The 26,160-nt window shown below is 44.7% G+C and overlaps 1 protein-coding gene across 5 annotated transcripts in view; it reads left to right on the plus strand.

The window, feature by feature from the left end:
- Positions 1–26,160, plus strand: part of DYNC2H1 (dynein cytoplasmic 2 heavy chain 1) — a 256,749-nt gene that overhangs the window by 123,662 nt on the left and 106,927 nt on the right. For all 5 annotated transcript variants that reach the window (XM_032358199.1, XM_032358201.1, XM_032358204.1 and 2 more), the window contains 8 exons: positions 423–557; positions 2,070–2,213; positions 5,528–5,617; positions 11,680–11,745; positions 13,471–13,521; positions 14,283–14,360; positions 18,018–18,149; positions 19,058–19,130. In XM_032358199.1, the coding sequence (XP_032214090.1) occupies positions 423–557; positions 2,070–2,213; positions 5,528–5,617; positions 11,680–11,745; positions 13,471–13,521; positions 14,283–14,360; positions 18,018–18,149; positions 19,058–19,130 (769 nt within the window). The remainder of the gene's footprint in view (positions 1–422; positions 558–2,069; positions 2,214–5,527; positions 5,618–11,679; positions 11,746–13,470; positions 13,522–14,282; positions 14,361–18,017; positions 18,150–19,057; positions 19,131–26,160) is intronic.

Raw genomic sequence — 26,160 nt, forward strand, 5'->3', positions numbered from 1 at the left:
AGAGAGAAAAAAGTAGATGTCTTAGAATACAAGATCTTAAGAAGTAATGGTAATTAATGCCTAAAATAAGTGATTTTTAAGGAATACTGACTTTATATTGTATTATTTCACTAATGTTGAATTATCTATTATGTGCTTAGAGTTTCAAGCGGCATTAAAATGTAGCATGAAATTATGATTTAATCTGTAACTTTAAGTAGTTTTTATTTTATTAGATTGATAAAATTAATACATATCCTTTGATGATATACTATGTAATGATTTACTCTAACATTCTCATAAGCTATAATATGTTGAAATTCTTTTAAAATAACGTAAGTTTTCATAAACATTATTTAATGATAGCTAAGATGGGCTTCTTTTAATAGGTTATTTTAATATGTATGACAATATTCACATTATTTTATGGATTTTTGCTGCAGACACTTGCCACATCCCAAGGGAATATTTTGGAAAATAAGGATTTGATTGAATCTTTGAATCAGACGAAAGCGAGCAGTGCACTTATTCAGGAGTCGCTGAAAGAATCTTACAAACTCCAAGTTTCCCTTGACCAAGTAATTGTTTCCTTTTTTTTTGTAATCTTATATCATGTGTTCTTAAACTTTTATGTTAATATGACTAAACAGTGGAGTCAGGACTTCGGGGGAATGACGGTTACAAAAAAGAAAGTTCTTCAGAAAGCCCAGAACCTGGGTCTGATGGGTCCTGCTCTGGGGGTGGAGTGAGATGCTCAGGGCACCGAGCCTGAGGTCCGCTGGCCTCTGCTGACTTCTGGCACCGCATTAGCTCTGGTTCTGGGGTGACAGTTCTATACTGAAGTTGAAAATGAGAGTACTGAAAATGACTGCTAAGAGCATCTTTGCCATTCCTGGAGCTTTTTAAGATTAAGGCACGTTCAGTATATTAAGTAGGAGTTCTAAGGTGTTTTTTCCATTAAAAACATTTTCTTCCCTTAAGATGCCATGGCTTAAAATGCCTTTTGCCTTTCTTTTGATAAGCCCTTTTGCAAAATCCTAGCCCAAGTTCAGAACAGCCCGCCTTTCCTTCTGCACTCTGGTGATGGAGCTTTGCCTGAAGGTGGGCAGATGCCCGGACAGATGAGGGTTCCTATGCATTTCTGGGCTCCAGCCTCCCCTGGGCCCGTGCTGAAGGCATCCTTTTGGTGCCATCCAGCCCTTGTCCTGGCTGTGCACCTGCAGGGCACTGCCATTTGTCCTGAGAAAGCCCCTGCGGGAACTGTTGCTGGAGCAGGTGTGCAGCCCATGGCAAGCCCGGCCCCCTGGCTGAGCCCAGCCGATGGTGCACCCCTCTTTTCCCGGTCTCACAGCACAGGGCTTGGCCTCCCTCCTGCACGCACAGCACCGAGGCACCCCGTAATGGCACCACCTCTGTGATCTGGTGCTGGGATCACAGTGACTCTCGAGTCCCGCTGGGAACACTAGGCCCTGCCCCCTTGGGGCCCCTTCCCTGCCATCCCAGGGGTCCGTGTGCTCTCCCGTCTGTTCTGCGCCCACGCGGAGCCTGACCCCTGGTCCAGCTCCGCTCCACCAGTGTTCCTGCGGCACCAGCACCCACATGCTCTACACTCGCAGTCGCTCTGCACTCGGGGCCGCTCTACACTGGGGGCCGCTCTGCACTCGGGGGCCGCTCTACACTCGCGGTCGCTCTACACTTGCAGTCGCTCTACACTCGCGATCTCCACGCTCCCCTCCCTGCAGGGGCGGTGGTGCCCTGCCCTCTGGCCACCCTAACAGCGACCCTACGCTGCCTCCCTCTGGGCACGCACAGTCGCACTGCTTCTCTAGGGTCATGACTGCTGAGCAGCCCCCCTCACTGCTCCCTCAGGAAGGTGCTCTGCACCCTCCAGAGGGCCGTGTATGTGGTCCCAGAGCTGAGACTTCTTTAATCTACGGTGCTCAGTCTTGTAAGAGGAAGGCAGGCTATATGGTGCTGTGTGACATGTCACCGTGTGGCACCCGTGTGGGACGTGCAGGGCGGCCGGCGGGGCACGGGGTGGCAGGTGCACGCCAGCGCTGAGGACTACCTTTCCGCCCTCTGGTCTGCAGGAGCGGGACGCCTACCTTCCCCTGGCTGACAGCGCCAGCAAGATGTACTTCATCATCTCCGACTTGTCCAAAATTAACAACATGTACCGCTTCAGCCTGGCGGCCTTTCTGCGACTTTTCCAGCGAGCTCTGCGGAACAAGCAGGTACACCGTCCTTATCCCATAGTGGGCAGTGGCTGAGGTGCCTTGACTAGGGGCTTGGCTTAGGGTGAGAATTGCCTGTGAAAACTTGTCTGGAATTCTGTTTCAGAAGGCCGATGGGACTGTTTCAAACTACCTAAAGAGACTAGCTCAGAAACTAGCTGAATTGTTTTGCCCTCTATACCAACCATCCCGGGGTGACCGTCCTCTCAATGAAAATGATTTCAGTTCTGACTACAAATCCATAAGTAATAGATTATCATTAAAATGGTATAAGGCTAAGAAATTATCTACATAATCTCATTCCTTGGAGAAAACAACACTGAACATGTCATTGTCAGTCATTTGAGCTGTGCTCCGTGCCAGGTTCTGTAGCTAAGGAGGCCAGAGGAGTGTCCTCTGCCTTATGGAGTGTGTCTGCTAAGGGGTAGGGGGTGTCTTCACCCACAGGTATCGCACGGTCCTTACAGTAAGCCCCAGCATAGCACGGACAGCTTTCATGCCCTCCGTAGAAACCTGCACAGTGTTTCAAAAGATTGTGAGGCCGGATGGTCTGAGCCCTGTGCGCACGTGCTATCTAGACGTTTTCCTAACCCCAGGCTCGGCCGATCTGACGGTGGTTTTCTTCAGCTCATGGCTTCTGTGGGAAATTTGGCCAGGGCCAAGCAGCGATGGCTCCCCTCTCTTTGACAGTGTTTGGGACCTCAGCTGGGACAGGAGGGGCAGAACGGGAGGGGGAGGCTCCCCTGCTCGCCCGGTGCCTGGGGCAAGAGGGCTTGGTGAGGAGGACACCGAGCTGGACTTCTATGCCACACAGAGTTGCGGTGTCTGGTAGGACATGTTAGTGGCTGAACGTGTGTTCTGGTGCATGAGGCAGAAGCTGTTGTAAGTCAGCCTGGGGTTAGTGTCACTTGTGTTGTGTGCAGTCTGGCGGAAGCAGTCCCAAAGCTGCTGGGATCGAGAGGGTGTGGGGGGGCATACCTCTTGACAAGAGGCTGTCAGAGAATGGGCCTATGGGTTTGTTTTTGTTTTTGTTTTTGTTTTTTTAGGTGTTTTTTTTTATAAGATTTTATTTATTTATTTGACAGAGAGAGATCACAAGTAGAGAGAGAGGAAGGCAGAGAGAGAGAGAGGGAAGCAGGCTCCCTGCTGAGCAGAGAGCCCGATGCGGGCCTCGATCCCAGGACCCTGAGATCATGACCTGAGCCGAAGGCAGCGGCTTAACCCACTGAGCCACCCAGGCGCCCTTGTTTTTGTTTTTCTTAAGGATTTTATTTGTTTATTTGACAGAGAGAGATCACAAGTAGACAGAGAGGCAGGCAGAGAGGGGAGGAAGCAGGTTCTCTGCTGAGCAGAGAGCCTGATGCGGGGCTTGATCCCAGGACCCCGAGATCATGACCTGAGCCGAAGGCAGAGGGTTAACCCACTGAACCACCCAGGCGCCCCAGAGAATGGGCCTGTGTTTTAAGGCAGCTACAGACATTGACGGTTTCTTTTTTTTCAGTGGGTTGCTTCTCTAGTTTTCTTCTGAGTTAAATTCCTAAACTTGGATGACTGGGGCTAAAGTCCCCGTCTGTAAGCTCTCAGACAAATGCCTCTCATTGCCTTTGGGGACACATGCTGTTGGCGTGTTAAATCGAGGCAGTGACAACGCCTTTTCCATCTGTGTCTCCACCAGCTGTGGATTATATCTTTGAATAATTTTTGCATGATAAATTTCTCATAAATTACTTAGAAAAAGTACACAATTATAAGTTTATTTTAAATTCTTTCTTTTCCTTTAGTGTAGAAATATTCCTGTTCAAAGTCAGTGACTCTGACGGCACCTGGGTGGCTCAGTGAGTTAAGCCTCTGCCTTCGGCTCTGTTCATGATCTCAGGGTCCTGAGATCGAGTCCCGCATCGGGCTCTCTGCTCAGCGGGGAGCCGGCTTCCTCCTCTCTCTCTCTGCCTGCCTCTCTGCCTACTTGTGATCTCTTTCTGTCAAATAAATAAATAAATAAATAAAATCTTAAAAAAAAAAAAAAGTCAGCGACTCTGAAGGAGTATGAGAACTGGTGAAGAGGTTAGCAGTTCTGCCTGAACCCAGTGAGAACTTGGGTTATTCTGGTGCACAGCTCCGTGTCTCCTCAGGAACCGGCAGTCTTTGGTGGTGTAGCTCTTGAATAACACTGACCTTTGTGTGTGTGTGCATGTGTGTGTGCATGTGTGTGTTTGTGTGTATTTTGTGTGTGCATGTGCATGTTGGTGTTTCCGTATGTGTGCGTGTGTATGTGTGTGTGTGTGTGTGTTTGTGTGTATTGTGCATGTGCGTGATCTTCGTGAAGCAGTAGTGAAGGGGAGAGGCTGTTTGCCACGTGAGCTCTCAGGTAGGACAGGTACCCTGGGGCCCGGCCGGGGCCTGCTGCACATGAGCTCCAGCCTGTGTGGTTTTATGTCGGTGTCACACCTCACCCTGCTTATCCTGGATGTAGTTCTTGAAACTGTTAGAATTGTTGTTCGAAATGTTACAATTGTAGTATGAGGTTTTTTCTTGTCAGTTATAATCATAAGCAAGCAAGAAAATTTAGCTAACTAGTACAGCGGAGTGGAGCTTTCATGGGCTGTTTCCTCCAACTGCTCCCTGAGGTGAGATGTAAAGCTCTATCACTGTTGGGGAACAGACCAGCCTTGACAGTTCCCTCTGTCGGTGTCCACACCAATCCCTTCTTAGTAAGCAGAGGGAACAGCCATTAGTGCTATTTTCCAGATCATGGCAGTCATGTACCACACAGAAGCAGAGAACAGGTGAAACACTAAAGGTGGTACGAGTTCTTAAACAGCATCACGGTCGAAGTTATTGTCCATCTTCAGCTAACGTGGAAGGCGTGGTTTAACATTGTTCAGGTTCTTATATTGAGGATTAGAAAATTTTATATTGGGTGGTTCTGGTCATCCTGTTTTGGGGCTGGGTTGATTATTATAATACAAGGAATGAAATGGATTTAGCCCATACTCATAGTATTTTAAATGACATTAGGTATCAAAGTGGTATCGTCAAATTCAATTCACATTGTATTATTAGAAATTGACTGTAATTTTCATTCATTGAAATCCTTAATTCTGTGCATTAAAGAAAAATACATCAAATATTTTTCTTGTATTAGTGTACAAGTTTAATGTACTTGTTTGGCCCCTTGAATTGACAAAGATAGTTGCTCCAGAATCAGCTTTGAGTCTGGAGGAGCAGTTTATAGGTGTGATTATGCTATGGGGTATTATTTACATGTTTATAAATTTCCTAGTGGTTTTTTAAAATTTTCTAATTGTAATCTATAGGAATCTGAAAATACAGAACAGAGAATCCAGTCTCTTATCAGCTCATTAAAACATATGGTCTATGAATATATATGCCGTTGTCTATTCAAGGTAAGAAGTAGTTTTTTCATGTATAAAATACGACCTGTATTTTGATTTGATTCATTATTACAGTTAACTTGTATCACATTTACCTACAGAAAGGTATTGAAATTGGCATTTCTGGTACTTTCCCAGAATGATGCTTATTGCTAACTGGAAGGTCTCACGGCGGGGCGGGCTGTGGCTGGGAGGGAGGAGAGTGCGAGCAAGGAAGAGAGAGCACACGTGCAGGGGTCGGCCGCCGTGGCTCTGGACACCAGCAGCCCAGAAGGAGGACCCTGTGGCAGGCTGTGGAGGTCATTTTCTAGGTGCACCGCTGTCCCCTGCTCAGCACTGGTGCCAGTGTGCACCACAGTAGGACGTTTGGGGGGTCTGTTTGGGAATACTTCCTCCACACAGTTGTTAAATTCAAAAATACCTCTTGATATGGCCAGTGTCTCCTAGGTTGGGAGACAAAACTGGTTTCATTCCTGGCGTTAGGAAGTAAATTAATGCCTGATCTTGAGTTGTGAAATTTGTCATCGGTGTCTTCGTATTACAAGGGTCCCCGAGGAATAGAAAGTAAAATGTAATTTAGAAATTTTTGAGTGTTGTAGAAAATAGAAACTTTCACTTAGGATTTTTTTTTTTTTTTTTTTTAAGTACTGGTCTTAGGGTATAGGCTGAGCTAGATGAGGAAGAGCTTTGTAAAGGCAATTAACTACATGAGAGAAACAGTTACTATGGTACTGGTACGTAGGGTTCTTAGAAAATCTTGGGAAAGATACATTTAATACATTCTTCAGAAGGGGACAGTAACTTTTTTGAGTAGTCAGAATATTGATGATCTTTCCTTGAGATGGAATTATTACTGGATGCTCAAAGACCTATAGTTGGACATTTCTGTGGGATGTGTCTTTAATGAGAACTGTGGAGACTCCATATAGGTCTGTAGACAGTGTATATGTGTATTTTGGAGCTCTTATGATTAGCTATCCTTCTAAAAATTTGGCTCCCAGTTTTAACTTGCATACATGAGGAATTATAAGCAGATAAGGAAGGTAAAATAAACAGCTTTAATAAAAATTCAGAGGAGATAAAAAATATTTATAAGCCATAACTTGATAAAAAATAGAAAGATTAATAATATCCAGATTAATAATAACCAGATTAATAATATCTGCTTATAAGCAGATGATCTCAAAGCCCAATTTGTCCCTAAAACGTTATGACCTTAGGTAGATATGAGGATGGCATCTCTAACATTTGTGTAATGTATTTTTGCACATAATACTTAAGCATTTTTATTACACAGACACAACTTAAAAATATTTTCTGAAAGAGTTTCAAGCTTTATTTTATTTTAAGTTTATTTTACATTCCTTATTTGCCGTGTTTGTTAATTTTCTTGGTATTCTAAAGAATAAGCTGTTTACAGAACAAGTCCACTTTATTGTAATTATTTTTAAATTTTATTTTTTAATCATTGGATTTATTTTTGATTGCTATGTTATCAATTCTTATGATTAGTTTTTATTTTATTCACATATAATGTATTATTTGCTCAGGGGTACAGATCTGTGATTCCTCAGGCTTACACACTTCACAGCACTCAACATAGCACATGGCCTCCTCAGTGTCCCATCACCCAGCCACCCTGTCCCTACCCACCACGCCCCAGCAACCCTCAGCATGTTTCCTGAGATTAACAGTCTCTTATGGTTTGTCTCCCTCCCTGGTCCTGTCTTGGTTCATTTTTTCTCCCTTCCTTTGTAGCTTTAACCTTTCTTATTCTTCTAGCAAATACATTACAGCCACAAAGCTTCATTTTGATCACTCTCCTAAGAATATACTTAATGCTTTTTTACTTTTCTTTCAAGACCTATACACTGAAATAGGCTGTGATTTGTGAAAATAACACAGACCTGCACTTAGTTTAAAAAAGTTTCAATAGAAACTTTCCTATTCACTGCAGAGGTCAGCACCTTGTTCAGAATTCCTTGTTTCTGATCCGTATGTCTCTGCCTCTGCCTATGTGTTCTTACTTTTTTTTTAGTAATACACTGTGTTGACTGATGAGATTTAAACCCTTATGTCATGTGTTCTGTCATGTAATTAGGGGAAGATACAGTGCATGTTCAGTGTGGAGACGGTTGACTCTGTCAGTGAAGTTTATTTGGGGCTGCTCCATGTGCAAACACACGGCAGTGAGGCTCCAGCCGGCTTCCTGTTGCACGACACGGGGGCGCAAAGGCTGGGTGTCCTCGGCAGTGTGGTGCGCATGTGCGATTCCTTATCGCCCGTCTTGAGATATACTTCTCTGTTGTGAGCAGTTAACACTCACCTTTAGAAAGCTGTCATGTATAATTCTAGAGTCGTGTTTTAACTGGTGATGGACTGTCTGGTTTCTGATACTCAGGTTTCTCTATCAGTGTGAATTCAGCAATCCACGGAGTTCCAGCGTTGCATAACAAGAAAGCACAGGAATTGTAGAGCAATGAGATAATTTCTCAAGACTGAGCATTGTAATCTGACCTAAGGTGGAACTGATTTCATATTTTAGTGAGAGGTTTTTGTATTTGTAGCAGTCACCTTCACATTACCCTGCCTGCCAGTCTCTCTTGCTGATGTTGCTGGTGTGTTGGTGACAGCGTTGTGACAATGAGAGACCCTAAAACAGAAGCTGGGTTATTAGTGGTCATGTCACACCCACAGAAAACCAGCTTGACCTGGAACAAAAATGATTGACTTGTTTTGTAGCAGAAACTTTGGACTTTTAATAAACCAAACCAAATGGAGAAAGCTGTTGAGCTCTTTCCCTTGAGGTCATTGGCTCTGCCATTCTTCTTCTCCAAGTGACCAAAAAGTGTTTCTTTCAATAACCAAAGTATTTTAGACAATTATAGCATAAGTAGTATACTTGGTTCCCCAAAATTTATGATTATAATGGAACTGTATGCAAGTTAGTACTTCTCCAGGTAATTTCTTCATCCCAGTTTATCACTTGGAGTAGATACAAAGTAGTGGAAGTTGCGTTGGAGTGTTAAATAATTTCCACATATATTGGATGACAGTAGAGAAAAGGGTTGGAAAGAGGCCTCGGAGAGCCTGTACTCTCAGTGTTTGCCCTTCCTCGCGGAAGTATTTCCTAAGGGAGCTCTGATGTGGTGCAGAAAGACTGTCTGGTGAGGTGTGGAGAGCTTCCCTCACCTCCCTCTTCCAATGAATTGGCTAGTTGAGTAAAATACAGATGAATCATACATTTTCAAAATAAAATCCTAGTGTCTCATGATTGTATTTCTCTGACAAATCATTGATTTTGGATTCTGGTGTTTTTTTCTGTCAAAATGTGTTTTCTTTAACAGAAAAGTGGACGTTCTTTGATTGGCTGTTTATAAATTTTTTAACTTGTTGCTGTTAAAATGAATCCTGATAATTTGGATCATTTTCTTCTGCTTAGGAAATTTTGAAACTTAGCATTTATCTAACTCTTTAGATTTTCATAAGTAGAATTGGATTGCATATAATTATTCATTAAAACGTGTGACTTCGAGCACAAGTATGAGTACTCAAGGTCGGTGCTGTCTCAGTATTGTGTAGATTAGAGCAAGTTCATACAGTAACATCGGTTTTATACTTTCCCTGAGTGTGTTTGCGAGTGATGAATAGTGTAGAGTACTCTTATTCTTCCTACTGCTTCTTAATCTCTGAGAATCATGTGGTTTATAGAATTTTTTAAGATAAATTTCCTCTTCAGTGCAGTATTACGTAGTACATCAGGTGACTGCAAAGTGGGTAGTTATTTTCTGTCACCTTCCAATGTTCCAGGCACTGTACAAGGACATGCACTGTTACTTAATTCCTACAACAACCCCATTCTAGAAGGGAGGAAATCAAGATTTAGAGCTAGCACCTTTCTGTAGGTTTTCTGGATGTAGAGGATGTCGGAACTGGAATTTAAACCCACTCTGCTGGATGCCGGAGACTTGGGCTGACCGGCTGGGGGTGAAGCTGAATGGTTGTGTCTGAAAAGGTGAACTGTGTCCCAGCCGAGACATGCACTTGAGGATTCCCATATCTCCTCTGAGTCCTGTGCTAATGGTTTTACCCTTTGTGAACATTGACCAGCACGTGTAATGACAGAGGATGCACTGTATGGCTGAGTCATACCATGTAGTCATCTCCTAATGCTCTCTCTTCATGCTAATTATGTTGATAATCACTTGAGAGGCTGCTTATTATATGGCCCCTTGATAGTAAAGAATTTTGTAAGAGAACCCAAGTGTGATGAGATAAATTGACATTGAACTAAAAAACCCTAAATTTTCTGGTCTGATGAGCAGTGTAGATCAAGGACATCGGAGGCACAAAATGTTTTCTCAAGTAGATATTGGCAGGTTTTTTGTTGTTATTGTTTGAAATAAGTACGCAGGAAGTTCGTAAGCTTGATGTTCATTCTTAATTTGACTCCGGTTTATTTAGAAATAATATGTTCTCTTGTCTCTCAGTAAATTATATTTTTAGGAGTACTTTTGAGTCATAATTGTTCTTTATTAGAATACTGTTTCTAAATACTACGGCTGACTGCCAGCAACAGCTTCTTTGGCCATTTTCAGCCGGGAACACCATCGACAGAGATCCTGGTGAGCCTGGTTGGGCCACGTGACTCATACTTCCTGATACCTGAGAACACCGCACATCTCCTCAGATGATGTGTCCTGCTTTTTATATTTTTAAGCCACATGGGAGTTATTTCACACACATAGTAGTTGGTTGTAACTTTTTTTCCACACCCGAGTGATGGCCATCTGCTTAAAGTTTTTCTGCTTTGAGAATTTTTTTTTTCAGGCATTGACTATGTTATGGTTGTAAACACATGGTTTTTATTTATTCACTTAATAGGCATTCGTTGAGTACTTGTGTATACATGTGTAACATATACTTTCATAAAGGAAATTATCCTCTCATGTTATTCAAGACACTGAATCTTTCCGACAGAGGGGTGATTTTCCCGCAGGTGAGGAGATCACTTGCTGGTAGTCTCTACAGCCCTTACAGTTAGTCTAGGTGTAGATTTATAATCATATGCACGTATGAGATATAAAATGTTATTTATAGTGTGGGAGAAGCTATATAAAATGCTTAAACTATAAACTGGCGGGAAAGATGGTGTTAGAGTAGATGATTTTTTGTTGTTTTTAATAAGCATTTACTGTATTTTTAAACAGAAATGAGATGTTTATTTTAGAAAATTTACAAAATACACTTAAGAGAAAAAGAAGAAACCAAAAATAACTTATAGTTGTAAAAGTAAATCACCAATAAAAATTGATTCCATTTTTTTCAATTTTTTTGGCAGGTATTTATCCGTATATGTTTATATGAACGTATTGCCCTTCTTTCCATTGTATGGGCTATGTTATATATTTTGATTTGAATATTATTTATGATAAACTTTTGAACATTTGGTTTGTTTCAGTTTTTCCTCCATAATAAAAAATCTTGCATCAAATGCCCTCATTTCTTATCTATAAATACATTCATCATCCCTTTGCACAACGTTCTAGAAATGAAATACCTTGATTTAAGGGCATAGAGAATGTTCTGGATCATGTAAGCATACACAATGACAGATTGAAGATTACTAATGCAGGGGGTTGATCCTTATGGTAATGACTAATTCAGACCTCAAAATTGGATTTCAGCTTGTCAAATAAACCTGTGTTTTTAAATCATAGAATTATATGATGTATATTATTAATACATAAATTATATGATGTATATATAAATGATACATATGCATTTATATGATATACATCAATAAATATAAATTATATGATGTATATATACAGTTATATGATGACTAATCTTTAACGTTTTCTCTAAAACTTCAGGTACTTTCTCTATCCTTCCCACCTACAACTTGGAAATATTGTTTTGTGGAAGGGCCACTGGGATAGTCATTTCTTATATTGGTAAAAGTAGATAATTTAAAGATAGGACACAGATTTTGTGAACTGACATTTCAGGACTGTGCTTTTCTGAAAACACAAATTTAGAAACAGCAAGATAACATTTGTTATTCTTTTCAGGCTGATCAGTTGATGTTTGCTTTGCATTTTGTTCGAGGCATGCATCCTGAACTTTTTCAAGAAAATGTAAGTGGGGGTAAGGGAGGAGACTGTTAGAGTTACATAGAAGTTTGGTAATGGGCAGATTTATGGTTGGAGTAGAAATAACTTTGTCTAGAAATTATCAACCTATTGATTTTTTACTAAGTTAAAAATTTAGTGCAAGATGCTGATTTCTGCTTCTCCCCTCTGGGTGGGCCCAGCATGTGGAAGGGATGGTGAGGCAGAGTGACTTACCCCAGTGTTTCTAGACCTTTCTGAACCCCAGTCCCTTGCTTGTCTTGCTCGCACAGGCAGTAGAGCTGACACATACACAAAGTGAAACAGTGCTGGTGGACAGCTGCCTTCTTTACCCCCTTCACTGACTTGCTCCGAGTCAGCAAGGGAAGTAAGAAGGTGGGCCGTTTCTAGAAACCACCTGGAGCCCAGAGCCCTGTGTTAGTCTTTTATGTATAATTCATCTTCGTTGTCTATAACTTCATTCCTGGTCTGCCCTATCAACCTCTCCCCCTTGAAAAGAACCTCCTTCAGGTTAGAGCTAACCAATCTATCTCTGGTGTGCTTCTGACATTTAAAAAGTTATTTGTAAGCGATTTTCTGGTTTGGGTGTCACCGTCATCAGTGAGAGCGGAGCGTCGAGGTGGGGGAATAGCGCACAGACAGACGGACAGTCCAGCTGTTACCATCCCCGCTGCTTGGTCGGATTTCATGTCCTGGGCTCTCCTTATTGGAATCAAACTTGAAGAATGCAGACCTTTCCACGTGCCTGTTTTTCTCTCTTGCTCTGGCCAACTTGTATTGTTTCTCCTGAATTTGTGGATTTGACTCCTTTTATTTCCACCATTAGCTTTGATGCCTTTCCCTCCCCTGTATCGTGTTTTTCACCATGATCAGTAAATTCCGCACTGTGTAAGACTTAATATTCCCTGGTTTTCCCTGCCGGAGTGTACGTAAATATTGGGAAGAGAACATTTTTCTCTGACCCCCGTCTAGTAATAGTAACCATTTCTATTCCATCGTGACTGATCATGACTGTATGATTTCAGTGAAGAGGAGTGAGTGGTCATGCTGGGTGGAGGCAGGAAGTAATTTTGTTTTTTTCCATATTGCTCTCAAGTTTTATGTTTTCTCTTTATTTGCTGACCAGTACATAACAAGGACTATGCTAGTGCCCATTATTACCTGCAGGGAGGTCAGGGTGAAGACCGAGATCTTGGAGCACTAGATTCTGTAGCCCTGGGTCAGTCATGATTCTATGGATTAATTTAAAAAAAGAATAATGGCAGTCTTCTCCTAATCTGCTGAAAAAGATAAGCTAATGGAAGTACTTTTCTCTATTTTTTCCCGGCATACAGAATTTTTTAAATTTTTGATGCACTTTATTGCTTATTTATTAGTGAAAAATGGCATATAATGGGGCAAATAAGATAAACTCTGACTGAACACAACATGTAAATTTGTGGATGTTGAAGCATTGTATATATATATAGGGAGAGATTGTTGTTAGGCTTTTGCTTTAGTAAAATTATTGCTCATTGTTTGCCTCGGAATGTGTTATGTTGCTACATGAACTCATTCTTGATGTCAGTGTTGAACCAGAAAGGGAAGACATGACATGAGTTTTATTGTTTTTTTTTTTCCCATGTCCTTAGAAAGCTGCACTGTAAGCCATCTTATAGGGAAATTGAGAAAATTGTGTTAGCTGGTTAGTATTTTTATATTTTTTGAGTAAATCATATTTTTATTCAATAGGAATGGGATACGTTTACAGGTGTGGTTGTTGGAGACATGTTGCGGAAAGCTGTAAGTAAAAATAATAAAATTATTTCACTCTTAGGGAAAGTAGTTCTCTCTTTGGCTTCCTGAGATGATATTTGCTTCAGAGAAATTTTACAGTTCTGTTGAAATTATACTTTAACTAGAGAATATATTCTTGGCTCTACTACCATACTATAAAACAGATCTAAATATTTTTGTCCTTAGAGACATATATTCTTATGAGAATAATACTAATTAAATACTAAGAAACTAATGCAGTTTCTTTCAGTACACATTTTATCCCAAGAACACTTTAAAATCCTGAAAAAATAGAATTTTGTGTTATGACTAGGAAAATTCTCATATAGCTGAAGTTTAAAATGTTTTTAAAAATTTTCGATAACTTTATTCAAGTTTAGCTTTTTCTCTACTACTTTTCTATTTGAACATGTAATGAATCATAGTTTTCTTCAAAGCAGAATACCCAAACTGTAATGCAAAATCTAGATTATGTATGAAATGCAAGATATTATTAAAAATAATATAAATCTGTGGCCATTTTTATTATATTATATTTTTAAACTTCATAAAAGATAATATACAATGAAAATGAATGCAACGTTTGTGTAGATGGTTATTATACCTTGTTACATTGAATTTTACAATAGTGTTGTATAGAATTTTACAATCATAAATGAAGTAATAATACACAGAATGAGTTTTTCAAATCAGAGTTCACACAGTTAGCTAGTCTCTTATTAATTTTTCTAAGTCTGAATGTCACCAAATACATTGCTTTTCCGAAGGACTCCCAGCAGAGGATCCGGGATCAGCTCCCGTCATGGATAGACCAGGAGCGCAGCTGGGCAGTGGCCACACTGAAGGTACTCGCGACTTTCCTGCTGTGGGGGGTGCTGCAGCTTCTGCGTCCGAGTCCTGTTTATTTCTTCAGATGCTCCCTGTTCATCTCAGTGTTGATACCGCGGTGACTCTGCCATCAGAGCCCTGGGTAAAGGACGTCAAGAGAGTTACTCTGTTCTGATTAGTCCTTTAATCCTGAGCTACATCTTTCCTCCAGCTCCATGTTTGGTCTCCATGGCACAAGGTTCTGTGCGGTGCACCCGCAGGGGGTAGAAGAGAAGGAAACAGAGGATACGATATGGAGTGTGGAGGCCTTATTGATAGACTATTCAGGATTGGTAGAGAGATGCAGTGCACTTAGGAGTTTCCGATTCAAACTGTTTCTCTCTCTTTATTCATCTTTGAACTGTCCCTCGCCCGCAGCTTCTCCCTGTCCTCGCGGTCCCTCCCTCACCCGCGCCCCTCTCTGTCCTTGGGATCGCTCCCGGAGTTGTGACTCTTACCACTCACCGGGGCTTTGCTGCAGAGCCTCTGCTTCCGATCTTAGGCCTCTGTTTCGTTGTATCCTTTATGTTTTAAAGCTGACTCACACTTCAGTGTGTGCTCTACTAAAGCCTTCTGAGGGCTGGTTATCGCTCCCAGGGTCAAGTCGTCGTCATTTGCGTAGGAGAGAAGACAGTCTGTGGCCTGCTCCTTGCCTGCCTCTACCCTGCTATCTCCAGTCTGTCCCCACATGGTTTCTCGCACTTACACTTCCCGCGGCTGCTCCCTCTAGCCGGCCTGCCCTGTGGCCGTGCTCACCTGGCAGACATCGCTTTCGCATTTGAGGACTTACTTTCTTCATCCTGTCTCTTCTGTTGGCATCCATCTTGAACATTCCTACGTCACAGCGCTTGTCCTCCTGAGTCAGAACGATGCATTGTGTCGGTCATTTCTCCCAGCTTGCAGTGCACAGAGACTGGGATCCGCGCCTGGTCAGGCTTGCTGTCCCCGACAGTGCAAAACCTGACTGGTACGTTCCTCTGTTCTAGTAAGTGCCCGCTGTACCCTCAACGCATAGTTCGCTCTCTGTTACACACCTGTTCCGGTTGTACACATGAAGATGAGCGGACAAGCTAATGACGAAACAGGGATGTAGGTTTCACCTCGTTCATGCATTCTGTTAAGTGATAGTATTTACGAAGTATTTGTAATCTGCTGGGTGACAGCGGAGAGCACAGATGTATAAAAGTCTTGGTTCCTTCTTTCTAGGAGTTTGTTACCTTGTGAAACACTTCAGACACAGTCCTAAGACCTGGCTCATGAATTCCGAATGAGAAAATTAATGATTATTGTTTGATCTCTAGCTGATCTCTAGTTACACTTGGGGAACAAAATCTTACATTTGTAACCCAAAAATTGTAATGATACTTTTTTTGCCCCACATACTCATTTCTTTTTAAGTAAGGAAATGCAAAACATTTAGGGAAGCCAGCTTTCCTACTGAAAGAAGGTTTATAATACACGTTAACATTTCATTATCAGTTAACAAAACATTTTTAAGTGGATTATCTCATTCATTTCATTTTTTGTTTTTATTTAAATTACAGCTAATATATAGTTCAGTATTAGTTTCAGGCATACAATTTAGTGATTCTACATGATTTATCTTATTTAGTTATTATACCAACCCTGAGACAGGTATTATTAAGTTCTCTTTTTACAGATGAGAAATGAAAGTCAATAGTAGTGAGTTAAATGAATGAGCCTAAGGTTTCTTTTTAACTTAACACATTTTTGAAGATGCATTATGTGCCAAGCAATCATTAAATGCTTTGCACATATTATCTTGCTTTATCATCACAGTAACCTGATGAGGCCGTAATTATGCCGGTTTCAGAAAAGAGGCAGGCGAGGTAGGGAGAGGCTGAATCACGGAGTCAGTCAAGCAGGTGGAAGGAAGTTCTGGAGCTGAGACTGCAGCTCAGGCCTCTGACACCAAAGTCAAAGCCTTCAGTATTTGATTTTCCAACTACCGTGTTTGCCTTCTCTGTCTCCCAGGACTCCCCGTCCTCCTCCCTGCATTCCCGAGTGGGAGGTGGGTGCTGAGGGCGGGGCGTGGGCCGCGGTTCTGGAGCCCCGCTGCCCAGGCTTCTGTCCGCGTTCTGAACTCAGGCCACATGGGCACTTCTGTGGGGAGGGGGCGCAAGCCGACTGTCCTCGGAATCTGTGTGTTTCTTCTCTTTCCTTCCTCCCTGCTGTGTACGGCGGCTGCCTCAGGGTGGTGACACGTGCTGAAAACCGCCAGACGGCTTGCGGTGACTGACGGGTGACTGGCGGGTGACCCACTGGTGGCCCACCGCATCGTGCGGAATGTGAAAGCCGATCACCTCACGCAGTGTGTTCAGCCCCCCGGTGAGGTAGCTGCTGGTACTGTCCTCGCTTGTTGGATGCGAAGACCAGGCACAGAGCGACGTGGTCACTTAGAAGCCAGGCCAGGATTTGAACCCGGGCTCGTTGCAGCAGTCTGAGGCTCCCGCAGCTGCGGATGGTCTGTTCGCAGACGCCTGGGAGTCCAGTCAGCGCAGGCTGCTTTGTCGTCAGTCGGCTTCTCCTGAGTCGGGCCCCTCGTGCTTCGTGCCTGCGATGGGTGGGCACTGCGCCCGCGGGGGCCAGGTCAGGGCTGTCAGTCGGGACAGGCTGCACCGGCCAAGCCCACCTGCGCCGCGGGGACTCCTGACAAGTACTGGTGTGCAGACGCGGGGGGGCGCCACGCTGGGCCCACCCCGGGGATGGGCCCAGACTCCAGCGGGACACACACGCCGCCACGCTGCCTCAGATTTCTGGCCGGAAATGGTGATTACATGCCGCGCAGCACGTAGAGGCAGCAGTGGGCGCTTACACGCCAACAGCCACTGGATTTCACAGGCGGCCATCAGGGGTTCTCTTCATAGGCTTAGATCACTTATTACAATATTTAAAGTAAAATGTACTTAATTTTCTACTGTATAAGTTTAATTTTAGTTAGGTTCCCTCATGAAATTTGGGCAATATGATGGGTTATTTAGGGATAAGTAGAGCCACTTGGATGACGCATCCCTGAGCACTTGGCTCCGGGCCGTGGTACGCGCCCTTCTAGTGTCCGCACATGCACCGGCCTTCCCAGCGCGCCACTGTTTCCGTGACCCTTCTCCCTCTCTCCTGCCGCACATCGCTGACCTTGCAGTCCATAGTTGGCGAGAGTTTGGAGGAGAGGCTGCCGGAGGGAAGGGGGACGGGCAAGATGGGTGAAGTAAGGGAAGGAGTAAGTCGCGGAAACAGCAGGCACCGCAGAGGGGTGCGGTCGGGTGAGGCCATTGCGTTCCGTGGGGCCAGGTGACGCTACCCCGGTGGGAGCCCTGCAGCGTTTAGAGATTTGGATCACCATGTTGTGTATCTGAAACTGATGTAGCATATATACTCCAAAAAATTATACTAAGAAATTATTCTCTAATGGGCAAAAGACTGGAACAGACATTTTTGTGAAGAAGGCATACAAATGGCTGACAGATGGACAAAAAAAGGTGCACACACACACATACACACACGCACATACACATGCACATACGCACACACATGCACATGCACACGTACACACACACACACCCACACACCCCGGGTCTGCTTGTCGCTCACCGCGCAGTGTCATGTCTGTGTTTCAGATCGCTCTACCCAGCCTGTACCAGACCCTCTGCTTCGACGACGTGGGTCTGTGGCGGACCTACTATCACAACTCCATGTGTGAACAAGAGTTCCCGTCTATTCTGGCAAAGAAAGTGTCCTTGTTTCAACAGGTGAGATTGCTAACTGCCTCAGAGTACCTGGCGTCTGTCTCACTCTGAAGCTGTTTACAGGAGGGCTCTGCCTTCGGGGGTCATGTCACGTTGCCTTGGGTAAGGGCCTTGTGCCTGTGCCATTCCCCTGGACATGGAGTCCCCGCAGAGTGGCTGGTGGGACCCCTCTGCCTCCGCCTGAGGGTGTCTGTGCTCTAGAGACCATGTCTGAGTGAAGGGGCTTCAGGTGTAGTTTGCACAGGCTTGCCCCTCACCTCCCGGGACCGTGTCTCCAGAAAAGGCCTCGGGGCACGTGGCAAGGTATTTGCCCCCGTCTAGCCCATGCAGGCGCTCAGGGCAGAGGCCGAGTGCCAGCAGGAGCCCCGGGGACGGGTGTCCGGGCCTGTGCCCCTCCATGTGCCTCTCTTCCCTTGGCTCCCAGTGCTCCTGTCCTGCCCACGTCACTGTGGGGAGTGACACTTTACCAAGGGTGGCTTCAAACAAGAAGGGAACAAAACCAAGAGAAACTACTTGATAACTTCAACATCTAGGGAAACACATAATTGAGCATAAGAAGAGTGATGTGAAAATTTTAGGCAGGGTTTGGGGGCCTCTGTTGTCCTGTCATCAGAAAGCCCTTACATACCCTTGTTTCACCGGCTGAGCGGCCCCTTGTGAGATGCAGAAGACACAGCTCACCCGTGACCACTACTTGCTCGCGGTGGCTTTTGATGAGAAGTTGGAGGAAATCAGTGCATTTTAGTAACATTTTGGCTCTTAAACACGTAGCATTTTGTGTACATAGATACAGTGGGACGATGATCGGTGTGGACATATCCCCGCGGGAAGATTTGTTCGTTCAGTAACAGTGACGCTGGTGTGAAATGTCCAGGGTTCTGTGTTTAACCTTCCCTGCACTTCGTCGGCAGGTGCTGGTGGTGCAGGCGCTGAGGCCAGACCGACTGCAGAGCGCCATGGCTCTGTTTGCCTGCCGAGCTCTGGGTAAGTCCCCGGCTGCAGCCAGGCCACTGGCCGCAGGACCTTGGCTCCCGCAGACGTTTCGTTTATGCTGACCTCGGTTTAGAAGATTAGATCTTTTCTTTCCTTCTGCTTATCTTCAAAACTCTACTGGATGTGATTGAACTTAATGTTGTGTTAGGTCTGATGCATAGTTGAGATCCTGTATTTACTTATGGTGTTTGAAATTTACAGAATTGTATGGTGAAGGCCCTTTAGGCATTAATACATTTGTTCTTAGTTAGGACTTAAAAGCAGGGAATCAATGTTTGACTTAGATAATTAAAGTAAAACAAAAAAATAAAATAACTATAGTCTTGGCCGGGGGGCAGGGGAGGCTTCAAAATGAATTATTTTTTTCTCCAAACAAAAAGTGAAGGATTTGTTTGTCTTTTGGGTTATAAGCTATGCAATCCATTTTTTAAATCTCTCAGATAGTCTTATCAGAAAGAATTAAAAGTTACTCATTTGTAAATAAACTATACTTTGTTTTGATTTGCTCAAGAGAATTTGGAAAAACGACGTTAAGGAGAGAGAGTTTGACTTCTTCATTGCCAATTTGGATACCTTTTATTTCTCTTCGTTGTCTGATTGCTGTTGCTAGGAGTTCTAATACTATGTTGAACAAGAGTGGTGAGAGTGGGCATCCTTGTCGTGTTCCTGATCTCAACGGGAAGGCTGCAAGCTTTTTCCCATTGAGGATGATATTTGCTGTAGGTCTGTCATAGATAGATTTGATGAAGTTCAGGAATGTTCCCTCTATCCCTATACTTTGAAGTGTTTTAATCAGGAACGGATGCTGTATCTTGTCAAATGCTTTTTCTGCATCGATGGAGAGGACCATGTGGTTCTTCTCTCTTCTCTTATTAATTTGTTCTATCACACTGATTGATTTGTGAATGTTGAACCATCCTTGTAACCCAGGGATGAATCCCACCTGGTCATGGTGGATAATCTTTTTAATGTGCTGTTGGATCCTGTTTGCTAGGATCTTGTTGAGAATCTTAGCATCCATATTCATCAGTATATTGGTCTGAAATTCTCCTTTTTGGTAGAGTCTTTGCCTGGTTTGGGGATCAGGGTAATGCTGGCTTCATAAAAGGAGTCTGGAAGTTTTCCTTCTGCTTCAATTTTTTGAAACAGCTTCAGGAGAATAGGTGTTATTTCTTCTTTGAAAGTTTGATAGAATTCCCCAGGGAATCCATCAGGTCCTGGGCTCTTGTTTTTTGGGAGGTTTTTGATCACTGCTTCAATCTCACTGCTTCAATCAGATGACATGATTCTTTATATGGAAAACCCAAAGGCTCCACCCCCAAACTACTAGAACTCATACAGCAATTCAGTAACGTGGCAGGATACAAAGTCAATGTACAGAAATCAGTGGCTTTCTTATACACTAACAATGAAAATACAGAAAGGGAAATTAGAGAATCGATTCCATTTACTATAGCACCAAGAACCATAAAATACCTGGGAATAAACCTAACCAAAGAGGTAAAGGATCTGTCCTCGAGGAACTACAGAACACTCATGAAAGAAATTGAAGAAGACACAAAAATATGGAAGACCATTCCATGCTCTTGGATCGGAAGACTAAACATTGTTAAAATGTCTATACTGCCTAGAGCAATCTATACTTTTAATGCCATTCCAATAAAAATTCCACCAGTATTTTTCAAAGAGCTGGAGCAAATAATCCTAAAATTTGTATGGAATCAGAAGAGACCCCGAATTGCTAAGGAAATGTTGAAAAACAACAAAAAAAAAACTGGTGGCATCACGTTACCTGATTTCAAGCTTTACTACAAAACTGTGATCACCAAGACAGCATGGTACTGGCATAAAAACAGGCACATAGACCAGTGGAACAGAGTAGAGAGCCCAGATATGGACCCTCAACTCTATGGTCAAATAATCTTTGACAAAACAGGAAAAAATATACAGTGGAAAAAAGACAGTCTCTTCAATAAATGGTGCTGGGAAAACTGGGCAGCTCTATGTAGAAGAATGAAACTGGACCATTCTCTTACACCGTACACAAAGATAAACTCAAAATGGATAAAAGACCTCAACATGAGACAGGAGTCCATCAGAATCCTAGAGGAGAATATAGGCAGTAACCTCTTCGATATCAGCCACAGCAACTTCTTTCAAGATATGTCTCCAAAGGCAAAGGAAACAAAAGCGAAAATGAACTTTTGGGACTTCATCAAGATCAAAAGCTTCTTCACAGCAAAGGAAACAGTCAAGAAAACAAAGAGGCAACCCACGGAATGGGAGAAGATATTTGCAAATGACAGTACAGACAAAAGGTTGATATCCAGGATCAATAAAAACTTCTCAAACTCAACACACACAAAACAGATAATCATATTAAAAAACGGTCAGAAGATATGAACAGATATACTTCTCCAATGAAGACATACAAATGGCTATCAGACACATGAAAAAATGTTCATCATCACGAGCCCTCAGGGTGATTCAAATTAATACCACATTGAGAGGGGCGCCTGGGTGGCTCAGTGCGTTAAAGCCTCTGCTTTCAGCTCAGGTCATGATCCCAGGGTCCTGGGATTGAGCCCCACATCAGATTCTCTGCTCAGCAGGGACCCTGGTTCCCTTCCTCTCTCTGCCTGCCTCTCTGCCTGCTTGTGATCTGTCTGTCAAATAAATAAATAAAGTCTTTAAAAAGCAAAAAAAACCTCATTGAGATACCACCGTTCACCAGTTAGAATGGCCAAAATTAGCAAGACAGGAAACAACATGTGTTGGAGAGGATGTGGAGAAAGGGGAACCCTCTTACACTGTTGGCGGGAATGCAGGTTGGTGCAGCCTCTTTGGAGAACAGTGTGGAGATCCCTCAAGAAATTAAAAATAGAGCTTCCCTATGACCCTGCCATTGCACTCCTGGGTATTTACCCCAAGGATACAGATGTCGTGAAAAGAAGGGCCATCTGTACCCCAATGTTTATAGCAGCAATGGCCACGGCTGCCAAACTGTGGAAAGAACCAAGATGTCCTTCAATGGACGAATGGATAAGGAAGATGTGGTCCATATACACTATGGAGTATTATGCCTCCATCAGAAAGGACGAATACCCAACTTTTGTAGCAACATGGATGGGACTGGAGGAGATTATGCTGAGTGAAATAAGTCAAGCAGAGAGAGTCAATTATCATATGGTTTCACTTATTGGTGGAGCATATCAAATAGCATGGAGGACATGGGGAGTTAGAGAGGAGAAGGGAGTTGGGGGAAATTGAAAGGGGAGGTGAACCATGAGAGACGATGGACTCTAAACAGTCTGAGGGTTTTGAAGGGGCGGGGGTGGGAGGTCGGGGGACCAGGTGGTGTGTATTACAGAGGGCACGGATTGCATGGAGCACTGGGTGTGGTGCAAAAACAATGAATTCTGTTACACTGAAAATAAATATTAAAAAAAAAAACTACGTTAAGGAAAGGATTTGTAAAGAGTTTTAGTTGAAATACAAAGTCATCCAAGAATAGTGAATCTTTATTCTAAACCACAGGAGTTTGGAAATGAAAAATCTGGCATAAGTAGAAAAGCATACTGACATTTTTTTTCTAGAAGTTCTCCATTTTTTTTAACATTCTACCCATCTATGAAATTTTATGTGGATATTTTTATAACTTTCACTGTTATGTATGTTTTCATTAAATTATAATTTATCATATGAGCAAGCTTAGCACAGAATTTCAGGAAATTGAAAACAATATACTGGGTTTTCCATGCTCCTCCATGGAAACTTTGCTCAGTAATCCCTGTCGTGCTGTCTTGTGACACTGCTGGAGTCGACCACAGCGGTCGTCTTTGAGAGGTCGTCCCAGCCTCACTGCTCCCACTCTCTCGTGTCCTCTCAGACATCTGCATCTCCTGACGGCTCACACTTCAGCTGCCCCCGTTACACCCTGCACCCCCGTCCGCTCGCGTCACCCCAGGGCAGCGCTCTGAGCGGCTGTGTCTAAGTGTCAGTTTAAAGACCGGGAGACAGAACCCCACAGCTAGCAAGTGGCAGGACCCAGACCCAGCTCCATAGTTCGTCTTCTTGCTAAATCCTGAAGGGTCACATTTTTCTCAGTTTAGAGGGATATTTTTGGCAGGTGCTCACGGAAAGCTGTGTCCTTAACCCTTACGTGATCCCTCACACACAGACGTCCCCACCCTCACCGGCTAGACTGGTTTCCTGGGGCTTTGGTAAGCATCATACACAGGCAGGCTTCAAGCAACAGAAGTGGTCAGCTCCCGCCTTTGGAGGCTAGAAGTCCAAAATCCGCGTCCCCGGAGGCTGCGCGCCCTCCGAACCCTGTCGCAGAACCCCTTCCTGCCTCTCCCGGGATCCTGGTGGCTTGCTGGCAGCTGGTCTTTCTTGGCTTCCAGCTGCTTCGTCCGAATGGCATTTTCCCCACATATCTCTCTCCTGACATGTCTCATGTCTTACGGGCCCTGCCCCAGGAAGACCTCCCCGGAAGCTAAGTGGTTCTGTCTGGGTGACCCTGTTTCCATGTCACGTCATGTCATGTTCTGAGCTGTTGCAGTTGCGACTTCGGCTTCTCTTCTGGGGGAGGGGGGCAGTGTTCGGCCCGCACTGTGGCCGTCTTCTGCTTCGCCCTCTGGTAGGACACGCATGTGCACGCTGTGCAGCCGTTTCGAGACTCCCATGAGCCCGGTCACTTGGTGGGCTGCTGGTGGGGGAGTGGAGAGCTTCTGCCGCTGCCCTGGGCCTCCCTTTCCTTACGCACGAGGGGCAGTGTCTCCCTGTCTTTGGCAGAACGTCTGTCTCCTGGGTTGTCTTTACTGCCATCTGGCAGAATGTCTGTGCGCCCAGCTCCTGGTTGCGAGTGCGGGTGCCCCTCTCGGAGTCACTCCAGCGCGACAGGGGAAAAGTCACAACCAGGACTCAGAAAGGAAGGTGCGGGGCAGGGCTCTGCACCCCCGGGGCTCGTGGACTCTTTCGTGGTCTCGGTCCTGCATGTTCTCCCTCCGTTCATCTTCCCTCTTTCCTCTTCTCCCTCCGTCTTTGTGTCCCCGTTCTCTTTCCTGCACGTGCGTTGCCCTTAGTCTCAGGGTTCCTGTGTATCCTGGGCATCAGGCTGCCGACCTCCTTGTGATGAAGGAGAACTTTCCCTCCCAGCCTCACCCGAATCCCAGGAAGGACTCTGCCGACTTGGGTGACATGACCTTTTCTGCAGCTAATCCCGCCAGGAGTACATGAAACAGCAATTTGTCCCCCAGAAGCCGGGGGGGGGGGCTGCTCCCAGAAATGAGGGGAGAGCTGCTGGTCCCAGATGAGAGGCCTTCTAGTCGGCGGGCTTGTGGCGTGCCCCAAGTGCTTCTCGTATTCACGCGGTTGTGTAGTCCAACCGTTCACATATAAAGGGCATTTTGAGAGTCTGACTCCTTTAAGAGTCACAAATGCCGAGCTGGTGGATCTGGAAAGTGAGGTGTTGGCTAGCAACGATGTTTGTGTCCATGTCAAAAAATACTCAGGAGCACACTTTCTCTTGTGACAGTTAACTTGTTGCCAAACGTCGACAAGGCTGGTAAGGAGTACTGGGTGGTTGGCGTATTATTTAACAAATACGAAATCTGTCCCTCTGTTTGCCACTGTGAAGTTAGCTGGTGAAAGTAGCCTGTTACCAGCATTTCTGAGAAAACAGAGGCAGGGAGACAGGAGTTCTGCACTTCCCTCCAGTCTTCCAAGGGGCTGCATGGGCACGCGGTGGTTCTGCTCGCCCTTCTGTTAGAGGGATGGCCTTGCTCCCATCAAAGACCAGCCTGGCTGCTCCTTGTGTTTTATTCCTGCCCTTACCCCCTCTCCGGCAGCCTGACCTGTGTTCCAGACATCCTCTCTCGGCCTGCTCCTGCAGTGTGTCCCCGGGGGAGAGAGCAGTGACCCAGTCCCTCCGTGCTCCCCCCGCGTCCTGCCGGCTCCCTCTGTGGCCAGTCCCCATGGCCCCACAGACTGTGCCCCTTCCATTCAGTGGCGTCTTCTGCTGTGTTGCTGCGTCCCACACCATGTGCCATAATGACGACTGTGCCCTTGGCTTATTTCGTGTGTCAGTGGCTTCCTTTGAACGCCCTCCACTTTCTTGTCTTGGTGATTTTGTTTCTTCTTTCAGGCCTCAGCCCTTTCAGGCTCTCCCTTGTCATTTCCCTGTACTGGCTGTTTCTCTGCGTGTCTCTGAAATGTTGGCCCCTACTTCCTTCCACTTCGTTCTCTCTCTAGGTAAATCCCCCCGTCCCTGGCTTGCAGGGTCATCTGTGAATGACTGACTCTTCGATCTCCTGTTTTCAGCCCTGACCTCTTCCTGGAATTCTAGACTCGTATACCTGAGGGCCTGGCCGATGTTTTCCCACGAGTGCCATCCTGCCAGTTTATCAGGACCAGCCCAAGCTCTTGACCCAGCTACACCCGCACCCACTCCGTTGCTCCTGCCAGACACCTGAAAGAAACGCCTTTTCTTTGTTCTTTTCTTCCTTACTCCAGCGGGTTCTTTCGACTCAGTCTCTAAAATTTGCTCTCAGTTAATTTACTTTGTGTCATTTGCTGCCCGCCGAATGCACGCCGTTATCCTCACCCCAGTCACCGCCGTAGCTTTGGCTCTGCCCTCGGAACGTGCTGGGAACCCACTGCTCACGTCGCCCCTGCCATCTGCTCACTCTGTTTATGCCACAGTTTGCTAAGTGGGGTTATTGCTCTGCGGGCCTCTCTGCTTGCCCACTCCCAGTTTGTTCTCAGCATAGCCTCCAGAGCGCCCTTAGAAGTACAGGTGAGTTCTTACCTCTCCTCAGTTCCAAGTCTTGTGAGGGCATCTTATCCTTCCTGAGTCCTTACCTTGTCTTAAACGGTCTGACGTCTTTCTGTCGTTTGTTCTGCTCTTAGGTCTCATCTCCGTCCACTCCCACCCTCTTTTTAATCCTTTCCAACCATGATGGCCCTTTTCCCCTGTTCTTCCAGAGCCTCCACTGTATTTCTGCAGTCTCAGGACCTT

Source organism: Mustela erminea, chromosome 9 (genome assembly GCF_009829155.1).
Source record: "Mustela erminea isolate mMusErm1 chromosome 9, mMusErm1.Pri, whole genome shotgun sequence".
NCBI classification, from domain to species: Eukaryota; Metazoa; Chordata; class Mammalia; order Carnivora; family Mustelidae; genus Mustela; species Mustela erminea.